Genomic DNA, 17,992 nt, shown 5'->3' with positions numbered 1-17,992 from the left:
CACACTTTTAGCAATGCCAGGCGACTATTCATTACTCAGTGTAATTTCACCTGATAATTAACAGTCTCAGCGCGGGTCCCGAAGCCCAGCCTAATTTTCTGAAGTTGAGTTCGGGGCCCCTTTCTCCCTGGCTGGGCCCTCGGGGAAATGAATTCCTCTCCCCAGTCCCGAGCGGCTGCCCAGATCCTCACTGCCTCCTGCTAAGGCTCACTCTTTAATGACGCTGTAACGTGAATTGATCTTCCCATTCATGAGCCTGTAAAGAAGACTGATCTGGCCCCGTTTTTCTAGAGGGTGTGCTAGGCACACGGAGAGTTAAATACTGCTATTGATTTTACTTCCCCAGCAGACCCAGCCCAGAAGAGCTCCCTGAATCCCTCCCGGCCTCACCTCATGCTCCCTCAGCGGCACCAATCGCTTCTGCCACTTAACTGGCTCCCAGTGGGGTCACAGACGGGACAGCAGGTTTCATTCCTACCAGGTTTTATTCTCCGGAAGTGACCATAAAGCGATGTTAAATACGCCATCCCTTTGATTTCATCAGTTTTTCTTCAGCTAAGAGGTCACAGCAAAATACAGAACTACGTCGTTCAACCTGCCTCTGATGTTTTCATTTAAATTTTTCATATTCTAAGTCTTCCAGGTACTTTGCTAACAGAAGAGAAAGATACTTTCCTCAAAAGAAAAAAAAAAAAAAAAAGATGAGTTTTCAAATTACTGGTTGCCAGGAAGCTGGGGGGACGGGGATAGGAGAGGTGATGGCTTCAGGGGTAGGGGGTTTGTATTGGTGGTGATGACACGTTCTGAAATTAGACAGCGTTGAGAGGTGCACAACATTGAGGAGGTACTAAAAGCTTCTGACAATACACTTTAAATCCGTTAAAACAGTGTTTTATGTTATACTAGTTTTCTCTCAATAAAAAAAATATAGTTTTCAGAAAAGTTTTTTTTTCCCCCCGAAGAGTCGAAGTAAAAGGTATTTCGATGTGTTTTCAAATGCAACATAGAACCTAAGGATTTTAACAGCACAATGACAAAGTCACAGGTAATTGTGTGCAAGGAATCTTAGCCTAGATCTCCTACCTGATCAAGGCCACAGGTTGGGGGAAAGGGAGCGGCAAGGCATGGGTAGGGGACAGGGTCCAAAACACACCACCAAATGGAAAAGAAGTTACGTGGACAAAGCCAAGGGCCATATGGGAAACATGCTACAGCTAATACACCTGAGACAAAGCTGCTGTGCTTTAAAACTAAAGTCGATTTTACAGCAAGCTTTTTACTCCTAGGAGTGAAAAAAAACGCAACCATTTCCACTGGAACCAATCTCCTCAATGATACGAGTGCAGTAACACCATAGGAAAAGTGGAAATTTTTCTTCCCCAGAAATGTCACTTATGCATCTTATGCATCACACGAAATTACTGTTGCTGTGGGAATTGTAACTTGAGTTTCCTGGACTTCAAATTAGAAAAAAAAAAAATCTCAAATGTGAAAATCTACCAGCAGATTCTGTCCCTGTTGAACAAAAGTCTGTTTCTTTTCCTGAGAACTATTTTATCAAATTTAGCTCCCTCGCTCCAACCCAATCCTATTAAAAGCTTTCCTCGAGTTTAATGCTTTTTGGTTATTAAGGACAAATGGCTTTGGCATTATCTGCAGAACGCGATGCAAATAAAAATCTGCTCTTTGACAAATACTTTAATTGAATTTGATTCCTTTAATCAGAAAGTAGTAACCAATTGAAATTTTCCTGAAGGACTCCAGTTCCCAAAACTCTAGAAAACTCTGTTTTGAGGCCCCGATAGTAAAGCCGGACTTGAAATAAACCCTTTTCCCACACAGCCCTCCCAAATGTGACCTCGGCACAGCAGGACACTGGTGTCGGGGGGATGAGAGCACTGTCGGGTGAGTGAAGAACCAGGGTTACTGACAAGGACACGGGAGACAGGAAACCAAACACAGAGATGAAGAGCCGACTTCTACACGCAAACAAAATCCAGAGGCAAAAGTCCCTAATTACAGGTGCCTGAGCTGAAAACCACAAAGCTGCTACTTCTAAAAGACATAAGGCAGCCAACAGTGGTTACAGGACAGGAGTATTTCTTTTGTGACATTACTGCCCCAACTCTCAGTTTCTGAGTCACAGAAGGAATATACCAGCTGCAAGTGTACTTTTACCACGTGTTTCAACCCCTTCATTCACCAGACGAGGAAAAAGCACCCTGTCCCAGGTCACAACATCATCAGAGACAGACCTGGATATATGCCTCGTCCCCCCCTGTTCCCTGACCCGCCTGCCCGCAATCTTGTCCCCAGAAAGCTGTCCCAGCTCCTCTCACTCAAGACAGCCTCAGCCACCTGGTCCCTTTGCACATTCTGATTATTTTTCTCATCCTCCTCCTGCCCACAAAGGGGAGAATCTGGAGACTAAGGGCTACCAAGCGTGAACGCTGATTAAGCTAACTGACCAACCACATTTGCAGACATCGTGTCAGGAACTTCCCACGCATGATGGCATTGAATCTTTCCGAGGTCACCCTGGGCCCCAACTGCACGGGCCCAGAAGGTACCTACTAAATGTCTGTTGAACATGTGACGCCTTTTACCGCTATGGTTCTGAAAAGCCACAAACACACCAGCAAAACATGCTCTTCAAAGCCTGGACCGTTGGAATTATCATGTGGATGGAGATGTGAGAAAATCACATTCATTTGTTGCCCGCCCTGCTATTTTCTCCCCTGTCCTTTGCACGAGCCACTTGGGAAATACAGGAAGGCATGAAGGATGAGAGCAAAATTATCTATAATCCTGCTACCCCAATGTCACGCTGCTAGCCTAACTCCGCAGGCACTAGATCCAGGGGTCTGAGATTGGAGAGCCCAGGCCCCCTCAGAGAGAAGGAAGATAAAGACCCTTCAGTGTCTGTAGTTTCAGAGAAATCACTGACCAAGTCAGATGGTGACCAGCTTCAGGCCAAAGGTAGTATCTGCCAATACGAACCTGCATTTTCCAAACTGAATCAAAACCAGGAGGGAGTCTTTTTTTTTTTTTTCTTTCCTACTTTACATATTTTAATGCTGTCTAATGGAATAGCAGGAACAAGGCCAACCAGCCCCACTGCTCCTGACACTTCGGCCAAGGAACAGAAATGTATTTTTAGTCAGCAGAGCAAGGCCTGATTCAGAGCACCACAGGCCCTCGGGGAAAGGACGGGTCACCTGCCACACTCCTGCACGCTGTGCAGGGGGGAAGAGAAAGGAGCAGTGAACGAACGTTTGTGTCCAGTTTTGGTTCACCTCTCAATTTTGCACCTTACAGGAACTCAAGGCAGCCTTGGTTTCCTGTCTGGTGACACAAAGATGTTCTCTCTGGCCCTGGCTTCCCAACCAAGCGAAGAAGAAGGGGAGGGAAAGCAGTGCTTCTCAAACTTGAACAAGAGGGCAAATGGCCAGGGGACCTTGTGAAGCCAGCTTCTGATTCAGCAGGACTGGGATGAGACTTGAGATTCTGCATTTCTAACGAGCTCAGTGCTGATAGGACACTGCTAGTCCAAGAACTGTCCTTTAAATAGCAAGGAGTTAAAAGTGTCTTCCGGTGCATTGCTCTATAAACATACCAGGGATTGACATGTCCCTAACTGGCCTCAGGTAAGGGTGACTCATTTAACTCGCAGTGAGACACCTTCCAGATGCTAGACCCCGCAGGCCAAATGGGTACAAAAAGAAAGTCAGATCCTTGACTGTCCATCTTGGGACAAAGAGCTACATCCTTCGCGTCAGCATTTCACAGGTACAAGAAGTGACTCACAGACCCTGTGGCCTTAAAGGTGAGATCATGCCAAGGCCCAAGGGGCCAGGTGGCAACTAGCTACCAGCCAGCAGCCGGCCGCCATCTGTCAAACACCTACTCTGGTCGTGCAGGACGGTAGGAGCTTCATATACATCTCACTCCCCTTGAACCTGGGGCTCACTGCCCCTGTGTGTACAACGGACCAAGAACACATTCTGCAGATGCGGAAAATGAGGTTCAGAGAGATGAATCTGTCTGTCCAGGACACAAGGCTGGGCCACGATTCTAACCCCCTGCCCCCCAACCCCACAGTGCCTTGAAAAGGGTTGAGCCCGAGACCATGTTTCACAAGGACAGGGCACCTCCAGGACGCAGGGCCTGTGGCCAGCAAAACCCGGAGATCTGAAAGCTGCACCAGCCATCAGACGGATGACTCTTTCCCACCAGGTCCCTCTGCTTGGCTCAGGGTCGAGAAAAGATACCCACAGGTGAGCAGACCAGTTATAACACCAGCAAAATCAAAATCAAATAAAAACCAGTGGGGCTGGAGTGGGAACAGGAAATCAGGTGTGAAGAGGGAGGCGCTCTGCTGGGGGAGCTGTCACTAAAATCTGGTCTAGAAAATTGTTGGACTCATGACTGGTTTATCTGGAAAGACCTCTGGGCGAGTTTTAAACAAGCAAGCACCTCCACCTGACTGCTGAAGAAGTGGGGTAACTCTCAGTTACCTCCCTTTCTTTCTCATTTAAGTCTCTTTATACCCTTTTTCATTTCCAGTGTGTTGTCTATAATAATCGACAGGCTGTATGTTGTCTAACACTTGACCATGACAGCGAATTCCTTACTTTTATATTGATTTCAGAAGGCCGGTGGTTTTTTTTTTTAAGCCATGAAAGTGAGTGGAGTCACATTCCCAAATTCATTGCCACAAAGATGAACCTACTGTCTTATCATGCACACAGCTTCTTTTAAGTCGGGTTTATTCACTCAAATTGCAGCTCAACCACTAGGACAAAGAAATTTAATTCTATGTACCCCTGGGCATTAAAAAGATAATTTCCCCCCAAATTCGAGATGAGGCAAAACTTCTGGGTTTTAATTCTACACACCCCAAAACAGCAAGCAAGGCATTTGTTATAATCATTAGAGCTACATGGAGAAAGGCCCCTTTTTTTACCAGTGAGCCCAGGAACACGAGTTTCCCTGCCACCAAATGTCAGCAAGATGATACCACGGCCTCCCCACACAGCCCAGGGTCCCCCAAATGGTACCACTTACAGAAAGAGAGAGAGGATACGAGACGAGGCAGCACCCAGCGACGGTATGGCTGTCAACTCATTGTTATTGAGGTACCTGTAATGACAACAAGAAGAAATGAATCATTTAAATCATTTAAATTACCAGTAAGAAATCACAGACATAAAAGGGAAATTAAAAAAAAAACCCAACAGTGCTGAGTTGGCCATGGGAAGACTGCTATGTTGTAATGCTGAATACAAGATAAAGAATTTAAAAGCAAGTTGTTAACGGGAGAGAATTTATGCCAGGTCACAAAAGCCAATTATTTACCACACCCAGAGTTTGTGAATAGACATTCAGGGGATGTCTCCCGTCCTCTAGGAGCTTCCAATCTAGCTCAGAAATCAAGACTAACAGACAAGGAACTGCGAACACAGGCCAAGGTGCATGACGCAGAACAACAGCGCCCTCAAGACCACCAGTGAGAGAGCTCCTTGTGGGCTGAAACACTCACAAAAGGATCTGGGGAGGAAAGACCACCCCCTCCTGGTTGTTTTGTACACGTCCCTGACACGGCTCTGCCCTCACCAAAGGGCAACGCGCTCGGACCCAGCGCCAAAGACTCGCGCACTCCCGTGGGGTTCCTGGAGCTGGGACACGTGGGCCAATTACTCCAATGCCTCATCTGTACAACAGCAAAGGAGCTGGACTTGGAGATTCTCATCTATTTGAGATTCCAGCTTCTCTGAACTCTGCTCAAGTCTCCAGACACGTTTCCCAGGAATATATCCATACACACACACACTTTTGCACGCAGACAACTGGAAAATCCTCCTCAGACCGCAGATGCTTCCCAAGCTCCCTTCCCGCTCGAATATTCTAAATCTGTACTTCCATAGTTCGTGACTCTTAATGGAAGGGAAAGCCCGAGAACCAGAACACAGCTCGCCTGGTCCGCCCCCAGAGGCTCCGGAATCTGGCCTCCTTACATGGACATGTGTTTCCAAATCTGAGAAGAGAATCCAAAATCAGACTTGCAAAGTGAGCGCAAAAATCCTTAAGAAAGCCAAAGCACAGTGCTCAGGCTTTTTGCCGGGTGACGGGCTGGAAAGAAACTGTATCTGAGATGCAGAATCAAGGATAAAGCTGGGTTATCTTATTCTCATTTTTGAAGAGAGTATGTCTTACATAGAGCATCTTGTTATGGTTTGAAGACAAGGCCACTGAAATGACAGCTGTATTCATACAAGTTTACAGCTAGCGTTTGCTTGAATAGAATAATCTGGTTGTCTGCCATCTTTTATAGAAATGAATAGGGTTAAAAAAAAAAAAGGGAAAAGGCCTTGAATTATCCCATTTGCCTTCTTCAGTGCCAAAGCTAGTTAGAGATGAAGCTTGGCAATTACTGGGCCGAGGGACACAGAATGTCTGTTTCAATAGCTTCATGACTGAAGCATCTGGCAGAGAGAAAGCAGATCCGTATCATGCGGCAAATCCTTTCTCCACTTAAAGGGCCCTTGTTTGTGTGTTGAAGGAGACAATTAATTACTTTAACAGTCTCTTATCTGACTGCCCCCTAAATCAGATTGCTTCTCCTTCACCTTTTATCTCTCCACCCCTGCTGTGATCCGTTTCCTATCTCGGTACAGGGACGCTGAAAACTCTCCATCAGTATGAATCTCTACCAATAAATCTTCACGGTACCATAAATGCACATATTACTAGAAGAGAGCCTCAGATCTTATCAGAGCAAGGAAAACTAAGGTCAGGCGCCTGTTGCCAAGAAGGCAGCTTGCTTAAGAACTCTTCATTTCTTACAGATTTACTCTCCAACACAGATGTTGGGGGGGGGGGGGTCATAATAATAATAGCAGCAGCTAACTTACTGAGGGCTTATTATGTGCCAGGCACGACTCTAAGAGCCTTTCAGTATACTGACCCGTCTTTAGAGCCCTACAAGGCAGGCCCCATGAACAATGCCATTGTACCAATGGGGAAACTGAATCACTAAGATGTTAAGTAATTTGACCAAGGTCACCAGCAGTAAAAGGCAGTGGCCCTGTGTGTCTAGCCCCAAAGTTTAGGTTCTTAACCATTACCGCTACTTATTTATAGCGACAGCAGCAACTCTACAGTATTATGTCACTGCATCGCTACAACTCTGAGTACCTTGCTACCAGGTACTAGTACTGTTCCCTACCTTACAGGTGAGTTCTCTAAATTTCAGTTTAAGTCACCACCCCAGGGTGACACTGAGAGAGAGAGGCCTGGACAAGAGCCGAACAAAGTACAACTGCAAATCAAAGGAGAGCCACAAGCGAAAAGGCCAGCAGGCAGAAAGCTCATAATCCCTTGGGGTGACATGGTAACTGCACTGCAGTTGCTTAGGATTGGACTTGATTTTAAACCCAAAATGAACAGTGTGGACTTCGCTGCAGGGGAACTCTGGCTGAATGAGCTCGGTCTCAGGCCACCCCTGCTGCACATATGACAAACTGCTCCACCCAATTTCACAGAATAATAAATGAACCAGGAAAAGGGGCATCATCGTAATATCTCATATCTTGACCAAAATGCCGGAGGCAGAGTGTGCAGGTGCCGTGGACCAGTGCTGAAGGTAAACAGGACATTTTAGGTCTGGATCAGCCTCCCGGAGTCAACAGGATGAGGCAGAAATCGCAGGCTCTGATCTCAGCAGGGCTGCTGGATTTATGAAAAGGTCAGATGGAGCTCAAAGGAGAAGATCTACAAGGCTAGCTTACTTCTGGATCACTTCTACTTAAAAAGAACCGCTAGTAAATCTAAGTCAGCTCCACCACTGCCGGCTCTCTCTTGGTTCACTCTGTCCCTTGTTGAAACCAGAACACTACCCTCAGAAGGCAACGGAGGACCAACTCGCGCTGAGACACGACCAACTTGCCAGACCGAAATAGAGACCGGTCAAAAATAGCACAGCCAGAGCTGGGCAGGGAAGGGCCCTCGGGAAGTTCAGCACACTCTCCACACGTAAAGACACTGTCGGAATTTAGGACTGTGTTTGGTGAAATCTTCTGAATATCTCGGGCTGTGCAATCTTCCCCCCTCTTCGGACTCTCCCCCAAATTTGCTTCCATCCAAGGCCCTAAAAATCCTTCTAAAATATCTGGCTTCTGTAACTGAACCTTTTCCTGATGATTCAGGACCGAGAAGTGCTCCAGGAGCGTCAGACCGTGAATTGTGGCCCAACCCTGCAGCTGGAAAAGGTGTGAAAAAGATATGGGGGGGAGGGCGGGGGCGCCCTCCCTGGACAGATGTGGAGGTGGGCCTTTCCCAGCCTTCTGGGCCCCCTCAGCTCTCTCTGAAACTCCCACTTACGTCCTCGACTTGGTTTATAGGAAGTTTTTACATTTTGCAAGATGTAAAATGTTAAAAAAGGATGTTTCTGAGGACTTTCATTACTATGACTGCCTCAGTCGAATTAGGCATCAAGAAACAACGAAAAACAAACCCACAGGTCATTCTGAGTTATAGCGCTTTCTGGTTTTTAAAACATTTTTGGCCATATTTATTTATATACTGAAGAGCTGAGATAAGCACACAGTAAAATTTCAAACTGTTTCAAAAAAGACCACCAGGAATACATGTTGAAATAGACAGCTTCCTTGCCCTCCAGGCCTCTGGTCTGCCTCCTCCGGCTGCCGGTTACTAGGGATGGACGCGTGTTTTTCTTTCACACAGATGCTTGTGTGTTATACAGACGGTTCGGTACCAGTTTTTCCCTCAGTAATAGATCTTGGAAATCTCCCTAATTCTTTTAACCAGCGGTGGACCGCTCCTCGGCTGGGATGAAGGGTATGAATGAACCATAATTTATTTAGCCGATCCGCCAATTCGTAGGCAGTTTGGTTGTTTCCAAACACAAAGGGAGCTGCCATTAATAACAGTCAAAGTTGGGCCGGGGGTTGGAAAGTCAGTTTGTTTTGTTTCTCAAGCAGGAGAAAGTCGTCAGTAGCAGGTAGGAGCGCGCTATTTTGGAGTCAGGGCCACTTAATCAATAACTGTTATTAGTGTTTTCAGCTACTTGAGAATAAGGCAGACTACATAATGACTTTGGCAAGACTTATGATATAGTGTGTATACCAGCTGGCCGGATACAGTTATTTTAATATCATGATATAGGATATAGTTACTTGAAGTCAGCACTTATAAACAATAAGGGCAAACGCTTTTCTATGTGCCAGGCTCTGTGCTGAGGGCTTTATGTGCCGTGTCTCACTGAATGACATGTCAACCCTTTAAGGAAGGCACTAAATCATCATCACCTCACCTTAAAAGAAGAAACTGAGGCCCAGTTACGGCACAGCAGAGCAGGGGTTATTAGGAGGGGATTATACAGTTCAGATTTTTACATCAGACAGACCCGGGTCCATTCAACCCCGAGCCTACCCCTACCAATCGAATGGCCTTCGGCATGTCACTTAACCTCACTGTGTGCCTTGGCTTCCTTCTCCCCAGTATGTGCAAAGTACGAGCACCAACTTCATAGGGTTTTGGCAGGATATGGCTGAAATAATTAAATCTAACAGCCTAGGAGAGAGCCAGATATGTAGTAAATGCTTAACAGGTGGTGGTAATTCACAGCCAAAAAGCAGTGCCTCACACGACACCCCCTCGGGATTTCACCCCGCCCTTAAACACACCGCACACCCGCACACACGGGGGCGGTGGGGGGCGGGACAGAAGCCTGGGACACCAGAGGGTGAGCCATAAATACCCGGAGGCAGGGCACACTCAGCCTTCCTCGCCGCCTTCAGGAACATTTTAGGTCAACGGCCCTGGAAAGCACACGACAGCACCCACATGAAGCATTCCCGGGCCAGGCAGCAGTAACGTGATCTGAGTGCAATTTTGAAAGAGGCCGGTATAAATAGCCCCTCTTATTAATAGCGGAGCCTCGCCGTCCAGGCCCGCTGGCTGGAGGCCCTCCCTGGTGGGCTTTCCTAGGAGCTGCGGGCAGTGAGGGCCAGGTGGCTTGGCAGCAGGTGCACGAGGTCCTCACGTCCTCTGGGGGCCTCCGACGGCTCGCTTTCTCTCTCCCACTGGCCTGCGATGCTCTGTGGTTCCGGCCTCCAAAATAAAACCACTGCTAAACCGCCGCCCGCTGCTTTGCCAGCCTGTGGTTCCCCTTGTGCTGAGCTTTCCAGACTCGAGTGGCTGTGCAGGGTTTAGGGGGAACTGACAGCTCCCGGGAGACCCAGTTAATTTAGAAGCAATTGTGTGTCAGCTGTGATTTTTTTCTTTCCTTCAATATCCTTCTCCACCTCCCCACCCTGCACTCCTGACGGCCTCTTTCTGCCTCCGTCATGTATTAAAATTCCCTTCGGGAAAGGCTCCGATCCTTATCAGTGAGAAGTTCCACTGCTCTGGGCCCCCGGGGAATTTGTCTCGTCCATCCCGCAGTGTGACACCAGGGACCAGAGGGGGTCACGGTGGTAAAGGGTTCAACCTATCGGCCCTCAAGGATTTGTTTCTTAACAAGGCACCGAGCTTGGGGCGAGGGGCGTGCGCTGTGTGCTTCTGAAAGTAGCAGAAGAGAAGAGAAATAACACACAGGGAGCCCTCCCCATGGGCAAGGCTCTGGACATCAGCTCCAACGAATAATTATTATAATTCGATAACGCGTCATTATGCCCATGTTCCAGAAGAGGGAAAAGAGGCACAGAGGTAAGTAACTTGTCCAGGGACACAGTCCCCCTAAGGGGCAGAACCAGAACTCAAACCCAGGTCTGCTTGCTACCAAATGTGCACTTTCCCCAGTACACCCTACTGCATCCATAAAGGGCAATCCCTGTCTTTACAGCTGCCACACCCAGGAAGGCAGTGCTGCCGTGGAGAGCTTGGGACAGGAGTTAGACGGAGGACTGCAGGCGCAGCTCTCCCATGTGCTAGCTGTGCGACTGCAGCCAGGTTCCCAGGCCTCGGCTCCTCCAACCGTCTCTAAAAGGTAGCACGACCATAAGGAGTGGACGGCTTAGCACGGTGGCCAGCTACGTGTGTCAACATTCCCGAGTGCATTAGCAGGAGAAAGGAGAGAAGGTACACCCAGCAGAGAGAGAGCGCAGAGGAGTGGCTGAGGGGCCTCATCCCGTCCCTAAATTCAACAGGAGCTCAGGGGAGGGAGAAAAGCCAGGTTGGGAGGGGAGAAGGGAGGCTGGGCTTGGAGCGGGTGTGGGTTTGGACAAGGGGTCTGGAGGAGTAAGAGGAAATACCCGGTACCTAGAGAGAGAAGACTGGTGGCAGGACGAGTGATACAGGAGATGAACACTGGACTTCCTGTCCTTCTAAAATCTTCGGTGGAAGGCTGTGGGTTAAGATGAGGGGTATGGGGATTTAGGGCAGTGCAGCTTCAGGGTTAAATGCACAGCTCTGGGAATCAAACAGATTTGAGTTCAGCTCTCAGCTTTACCAACTAGGCAACACTGCACAGGTTTATTTAACCTCTCCGAGCTTCCATTTCCTCCTTTGTAAAGTGGAGAAAATAATTGTAAAGGAAAGAATTTAAATCAGATAGAATTGGTGTCAGGATGAAATGAGGCAGTCTTCCCCGAAGTTTGAGTGCAGTGCTGCTGTGATTATAGTGGCCGTTGGGATTCGGGAAATTTATTTTTAAGACTAACCAGCATCCCCAATGAAGGACAGGTGCAAGTCAGATGCTCTCAGTTCTAGATCTGGGTGGGGTTTAACGTTCCAAAAAAGCACCAAGTAGAAGGGGGGATTAAAAGCCGGAGGTCAAGGGAACCAAACCAAATGAAAATTGAAAGGCTGTCTGGGGAAGGAACAAATGGAAAAAGAAAACTAGACAGAATAATACAGAAAAGGCTCATGGGAGCATCTACTGTGCCCCAAATTTATGGCAGGGCCAATGATTTTGGAACCATAACCTAACATGACCCCCAGGGCCCTGCAGGACCCAGGCGCTGGCCACACACTGCACCCCTCACGCACGCCAGGCACAATGGCCCTCCGTCCTCTTCCTTCCTTGGGGGCCTGTATTTGCAGCCTGTCCTGTCCACGTCATTCACACGTGCTTGATCTGATCACCACCATCCTAAGCACGCTGGCTCCGTTATCACCCCTCCAAAATCACAAAAGAAGAAAATCCTCCCGTGACCCTGTCCTATGCCCCCCTTAACACTTACCACCAGTTGAGTCCTACTGGTTTCCTTGTTACCCCTATGTCGTGCCCCATCTTAACGTGAGTTCTGTGAGAGGTGAGGTTTGTCTGCAGCGCCAGGATTGGGGGAGAAGGGGAGCAGCATTTAAGGGGCTGCCGAAAAACTCTGGAGCCAGGATAAAAAATATCTGAATGCAGTATTTTTTAAAGATCAAAGTGAACACAAAACAAAATTCATTAAGAACAGAGTATCTAAGTTTTCACACCAAGATAGGATTGGCAACAGTGCCGTGTCAAGCCAGACTGGAGCCTGGGGCAAAGGAAAGGTCAGTAAAGCTGATCCTGACTTTACCGAAACTTCTTGTATCTTGTTGACCATGGGGTTTTTTGGGCATTCATTTTGATGTTTTAAATACTGCATTAAGGTGTCATTTATCTCAAATGCTGAGTTTTTAGAGGCCCCTTAAATTCTGCACCTGAGGCGAATGCCTCATTTGCCAACCCTAATCCTAGCCCTGTATGTCTGTCTTATTCACTCCTGTGCTCCCAGCAGCAGAGCAGTGCCTGGCACATAGTAGGTACTCAAGGAAATGTTAAATGAAAGCTTGAATAATGCCAGAAGAAACACCTCAATTTTTGTTTTGTCCAATTCTAAAAGAAACCACTAAGCTCTGAGACTCAACATGCAGAAGTTGAATATCATAACAACAAGCGTTAAAGGCAGCCTGGATCAGGGGAAAGCACTGGGTTATGAAGCAAACCGGTTCCTTGACGGACTGCGTTTATCACCTTGGGTGGCTGTGATGGGCTGAACTGTATTCCCTCAAGATTCATATGTTGAAGTCCTAGCCCTCGGTACCTCAGAATGTGACTGCATTTGGAGAAAGGGTCTTGAAAGAGGTCATATGGATGGGTCCTAATCCAATATAGCTGGTGCCCTTTTAAGAAGAGGACATTTGGACACACACAAGAGGCACCAGAGAAGTGCGCATATAAAGGAAAGGCCACATGAAGAGGTGGCAAGAAGGTGGCTGCAGAGGAAACCAACCCTGCCAGGACCTTGCTCTTGAACTTCCAGCCTCCAAAACTGTGAGAAAATAAGTTTCCGTTCTTGAAGTCACCCAGTCTGTGGTCTTTTTGGCAAACTAACATAATAACCCACTCCAAACTTCCCTGCCCTGACCACTGGTCTGTTGACCCTATGGGAAAATAATGATCCTGAACAAAGTATTTCCAAGGGCCCCTTCCAACTCTGATCTTCCTTTAACTTTGGGAGTTGAAACCTTTTTCAAACAGACATGGAAATCATAAACGCCATCTTGGAGAATTTGGAGACGGCAGTAGGGAATGCAAGTATTTTACAAATTGCACCATCTGATTAAATTTCCTTTAGATAAATCATCAACAATGGAATCAAAGAATAATAAACAAGGACTTTTATCAGTTACATATAATAAGTAAAATATGTAAAACAGTTAATAATGTCTAAAAAATATCTAACAATAGAAGCACTGGGTGAATGATTTATGGAATATTCATGTGTAGTAGTTTTACACAAAAATTGAAATGGGATAGTAAAAACCTTTTAATTTACGTGACAAAATAGTCAAAATGTAAGGATAAGTAAAAAAACAGACATAATACCACAATGTAAACACAGCTTGATTCCAGAATTATAAGTGGAGAGGTGTATATTTTTCACTAAGTGTTCACAATGGTTAGGTCTGGGTGATAATTATAGTGATTTTCATTTGTTTTTACATATTTCTACAGTTTCCAAATTTTCTGCAGTGGGTATGCATGGCTTTTCTCTAAAGTCCCCGTGGAATTAAAATCCTGATAACCCTAATATCCATGTTAAAAGCAGAATTCTTTACATTAAAAAGAAGAAAAAGAAGAAGAGGAAGAGGAGGAAGAGGAAGAAGAGGAAGAGGAGGAAGAGGTGGAAGAGGAGGAAGAAGAGGAAGAGAAGGAGGAAGAAGAGGAAGAGAAGGAGGAAGAAGAGGAAGAGGAGGAGGAAGAAGAGGAAGAGGAGGAAGAGGAAGGGAAGAGGAGGAGGAAGAAGAGGAAGAGGAGGAGGAGGAAGAAGAGGAAGAGGAGGAGGAAGAGGAGGAGGAAGAGGAGGAGGAAGAGGAGGAGGAAGAGGAGAAGGAGGAGGAAGAGGAGGAGGAAGTGGAGGAGGAGGAGGAAGAGGAAGTGAAGGAGGAGGAGGAAGAGGAAGAGGAGGAAGAGGAAGAAGAGGAAGAAGAGGAAGGAGGAGGAAGAAGAGGAAGAGAAGGAGAAGGAGAAAAGATTGAGGCCTGATTTAAAGGACACTGCAAGAGGCAGCAAGCCTAGAGTTCCAAAGGCAGTAATGTCTAGTTCTCTTTGGAGATGGGAAGAGAAAAGTCTACCTTACTATCTATTCCTCTATACCTTGGTTTCCTGGGAAACAGAAGGGGTGGGCTGGCGCATATGTCCCTGCAAAGCAGGCTGCTCTAGCGCCCTGGGAACTGGGGGAAGTACCAGCCAGGGGTGTTAACCCAGCTGGTCCACCAGGCTTCCCACAAGCCTATACACCCACCATGGACTTGTGATTTCCAGTAACTCCACACCTGCTGGACTGCCCAGGAAAGAGAGGGGCTTCAGTGAAGGAGCACTAACTAAGCAGGACAGCTTGTCCCCGACAGTCCCTAGCAGATGCTCCTTCTAACAAGTTCAGACTGCTCATCCAGGGAAGAGAGCGACGCTGCCGTAAGAGAGAGTCTTTCCAAGGAGCTCTCCGTCCCCCCAACCCCCAGAAGTTTGGGGAAAAGCACTCACACTTCTTGTAGATTCGGCAAGTCCTCAAAACCAGCAGGATCAATCTCAGAAAGTCTGCTGTAACTCAGGTTTCTGGTAAAAGGAGAGCAAAAAACAAACAAAAAATTCAATCAATACCCCCAAATTCAGGAATCGTCTACCCATCCCTCCCCCCAAAAAATCATCCCTCTCCCTCATAACTGCCCGTATCTCACACCCTATTTTAAGTAATCTTATTGATAATGAGATTTACAGCTATACCTCGTCCCCACTTGGAGCCATAAACAAGCCACTGTGAAAACCTCAATTCACTTGAGGCTGGCTAAATCCAAATGGATTTCAATCAATACCATTTTGCCACTTCACAACTTTATAAAGAAATTCTGAGGGAAGCTACTAGTCCTCCTACTTTACACTAGAGCATGCTGGTCCAAATGCTTTGTACCATATCAAGTCCAAGGCTATTCTAAATGGCATTTTTTAAAATCAATGTTTTACTAAGGCATCAAACACTATCAAGAAGTAGTATAGGGAAAGAAGGGCTGGAGACTGATCTTTCTTTGGCTAAAAATCCGTGGTCCTCAACCAGGGATGACACTTGGCAAAGTCTGGAGACATTTCTGGTTGTCACGACTGCAGGGACGGTGGAGGGGGTGTGCTACTGGCATCTGGTGGGTAGAGGACACGGGTGCTGCTTAACATCCTACAACGCACAGCACAGCCCTTCACAACAGATGATTATCCAGCCCTGAGTGTCAACGCTAACATACAGAGGTCGAGAGACCTTGGTCTAAACAAGAACTTAAGATGAAAAATCGCTCAGATGCATACTCCAAGTTGAAAGGACTGTTTAAGAAGTGAGCAATGGGCTTCCCTGGTGGCCCAGTGGTTGGGAGTCTGCCTGCCAATGCAGAGGACACGGGTTCGAACCTTGGTCTGGGAAGATCCCACATGCCACGGAGCAACTAAGCCCGTGAGCCACAACTACTGAGCCTGCGCGTCTGGAGCCTGTGCTCTGCAACAGGAGAGGCCGCGACAGTGAGAGGCCTGTGCACTGCGATGAAGAGTGGCCCCCGCTCGCCACAACTGGAGAAAGCCCTCGCACAGAAATGAAGACCCAACACAGCCAAAAATAAATAAATAAATAAATAAATTTATTAAAAAAAAAAAAAAAAGAAGTGAGCAATGTACAACCCTAATCATAAAGTTTATAGGAACACAGCATTCCTACCATCAATGAATAAATATTTCGAGTGATAAGCGCACAGGAGAGAGGAGCAGTGTCACGGGGAAACATCGGTGTGAACCAAAGCCTCACGTGCCAGCAGCCTCCTCAAGATGATAGCACCCATCACAATTATTCAGAACTACATCTCTCTCCCCTTCATCCCCAACCCCTTCCTCAGAGGAAGACAAGGACCAAGTGGGGCAATGTTTGATCGGCTGAGCTTCCCAGATCACACCCTTAACCCTAGACCAGCTTAATCTTCCAGGAACAGAGTCCACAGAGATGTGGACCACATGGGCCCTGACTTCTTAACTGTGCACTGTGCCCTGCCCCCTGCCACTAAAATACACCTAGTCCTGTGTAGGCCGAAGGGGCTGGCTAACATTTTTCATCTCAGCTATTAATTCCATTGCCATTACTGACAATTAACAAGTACCGCGAATCGTGAGTTTAGAGTCTGTCTCTTAAGGGGCCCAGCATCACATTAAGTGCCAACTTTCTTTGAAGCTTCCTCCAGAGACATTCCAATCAGTACTAGGCCAGAGCTGACAGCCATTTGACTGTCAACTCAAGACATTCATCTAAATAAAAGTCAAACTACCCTTGAAATTAATGGCACATCTGTGTTCAGGGCACAGCCTGAATTAAAAGCAATTTGTCCAAGGATTATGATACCATAAAAATTGAAGGTGGTAATTTTTAAACCACTTATTGAAGTCAAGTGTGAGCTTGTCTGCTCTTAGGAGTATTTACAATGGGATACTTAGAAATCAGCAGGTTAGACTTGGAACAGAAAATCCACAAATGGAGAGAATTCTCTCACGTCACAAAAAGGACTGAAAAGACTGAAATTTTCTTCTATGGTGAGCATATTATCATGACAAAGGCGGGTGGAAATCTTGTTTCTGGGTCTACAGATACTGTGAGTTTATAATGACTGTGACATTTATATCATCATAGGTAATGGGAGTTGTTGAGCTAAAGGAAGCATGAGAGAAAAACTCAGAAACCACAAAGGCAAGAGTAGGAAGGGCAAGCAAGTAATGCGGGTGGTCACCTGCCAGGTGTGGAATGAGGTCGACACAGCAGTGCCCACTCACCCGCCCTCCACCTAAAGGGGGCATTTGCTCCTATTTCCAGAAACAAGGGTGGTATAGACCAGTCTCCTCCATTTCCAAGAGAGGCTCAATCTCTGAATTTTTATGTGAAATCTTTTCAATTCTTTAAGTATATATATAAATCTGCAGACCATATTTAGCCCAAGAATCACTGTTTTTCAAGCTCTGATCTAGGTTCAAAATGAATAACTTATTTCTGGCTTGTTATACGTGGCCAGGGCTGGAGCTGGGGCTCACAGGATCCAGGACCCAAGCAATTCCTGGTGGCTCCGTTTTGAACGATCTGGAATGAAATCACTTCCCTCAATTCCCACCCCAGGAGGGTCCACATCCTTCAGCAACTCAGTATTAGAATAAAACCACTTTCGGACTTCCCTGGTGGCACAGAGGTTAAGAATCTTCCGGCCAACGCAGGGGCAGGGGTTCGAGCCCTGGTCCGGGAAGATCCCACATGCCACGGAGCAACTAAGCCCATGTGCCACAACTACTGAGCCTGCACTCTAGAGCCCGAGAGCCACAACTACTGAGCCTGCATGCCAGAACTACTGAAGCCCGTGCGCCTAGAGCCCGTGCGCTGCAACAAAGAGAAGCCACTGTAATGAGAAGCCCGCGCACCGCAACAAAGAGTAGCCCTCGCTAGCCACAACTAGAGAAAGCCCGCGCTCAACAACAAAGACCCAACGC

The 17,992-nt window shown here is 47.0% G+C and overlaps 1 protein-coding gene across 1 annotated transcript in view; it reads right to left on the bottom strand.

Moving 5' to 3' along the window:
* The window catches only part of LRIG1 (leucine rich repeats and immunoglobulin like domains 1), a 119,526-nt gene that overhangs the window by 65,426 nt on the left and 36,108 nt on the right, over positions 1-17,992 (bottom strand). Inside the window, exons 2-3 of the mRNA XM_082344679.1 lie at positions 14,984-15,055; positions 5,068-5,142 (exon numbers count right to left, since the gene is read on the bottom strand). Coding sequence (XP_082200805.1) covers positions 5,068-5,142; positions 14,984-15,055 — 147 coding nt within the window. The remainder of the gene's footprint in view (positions 1-5,067; positions 5,143-14,983; positions 15,056-17,992) is intronic.

This window comes from Balaenoptera borealis (genome assembly GCF_965194805.1).
Source record: "Balaenoptera borealis genome assembly, chromosome: 12".
In the NCBI taxonomy this organism is placed as follows: Eukaryota; Metazoa; Chordata; class Mammalia; order Artiodactyla; family Balaenopteridae; genus Balaenoptera; species Balaenoptera borealis.
The sequence above is the reverse complement of the archived record's forward strand: the minus strand, read 5'-3'. Positions and strand labels throughout refer to the sequence as shown.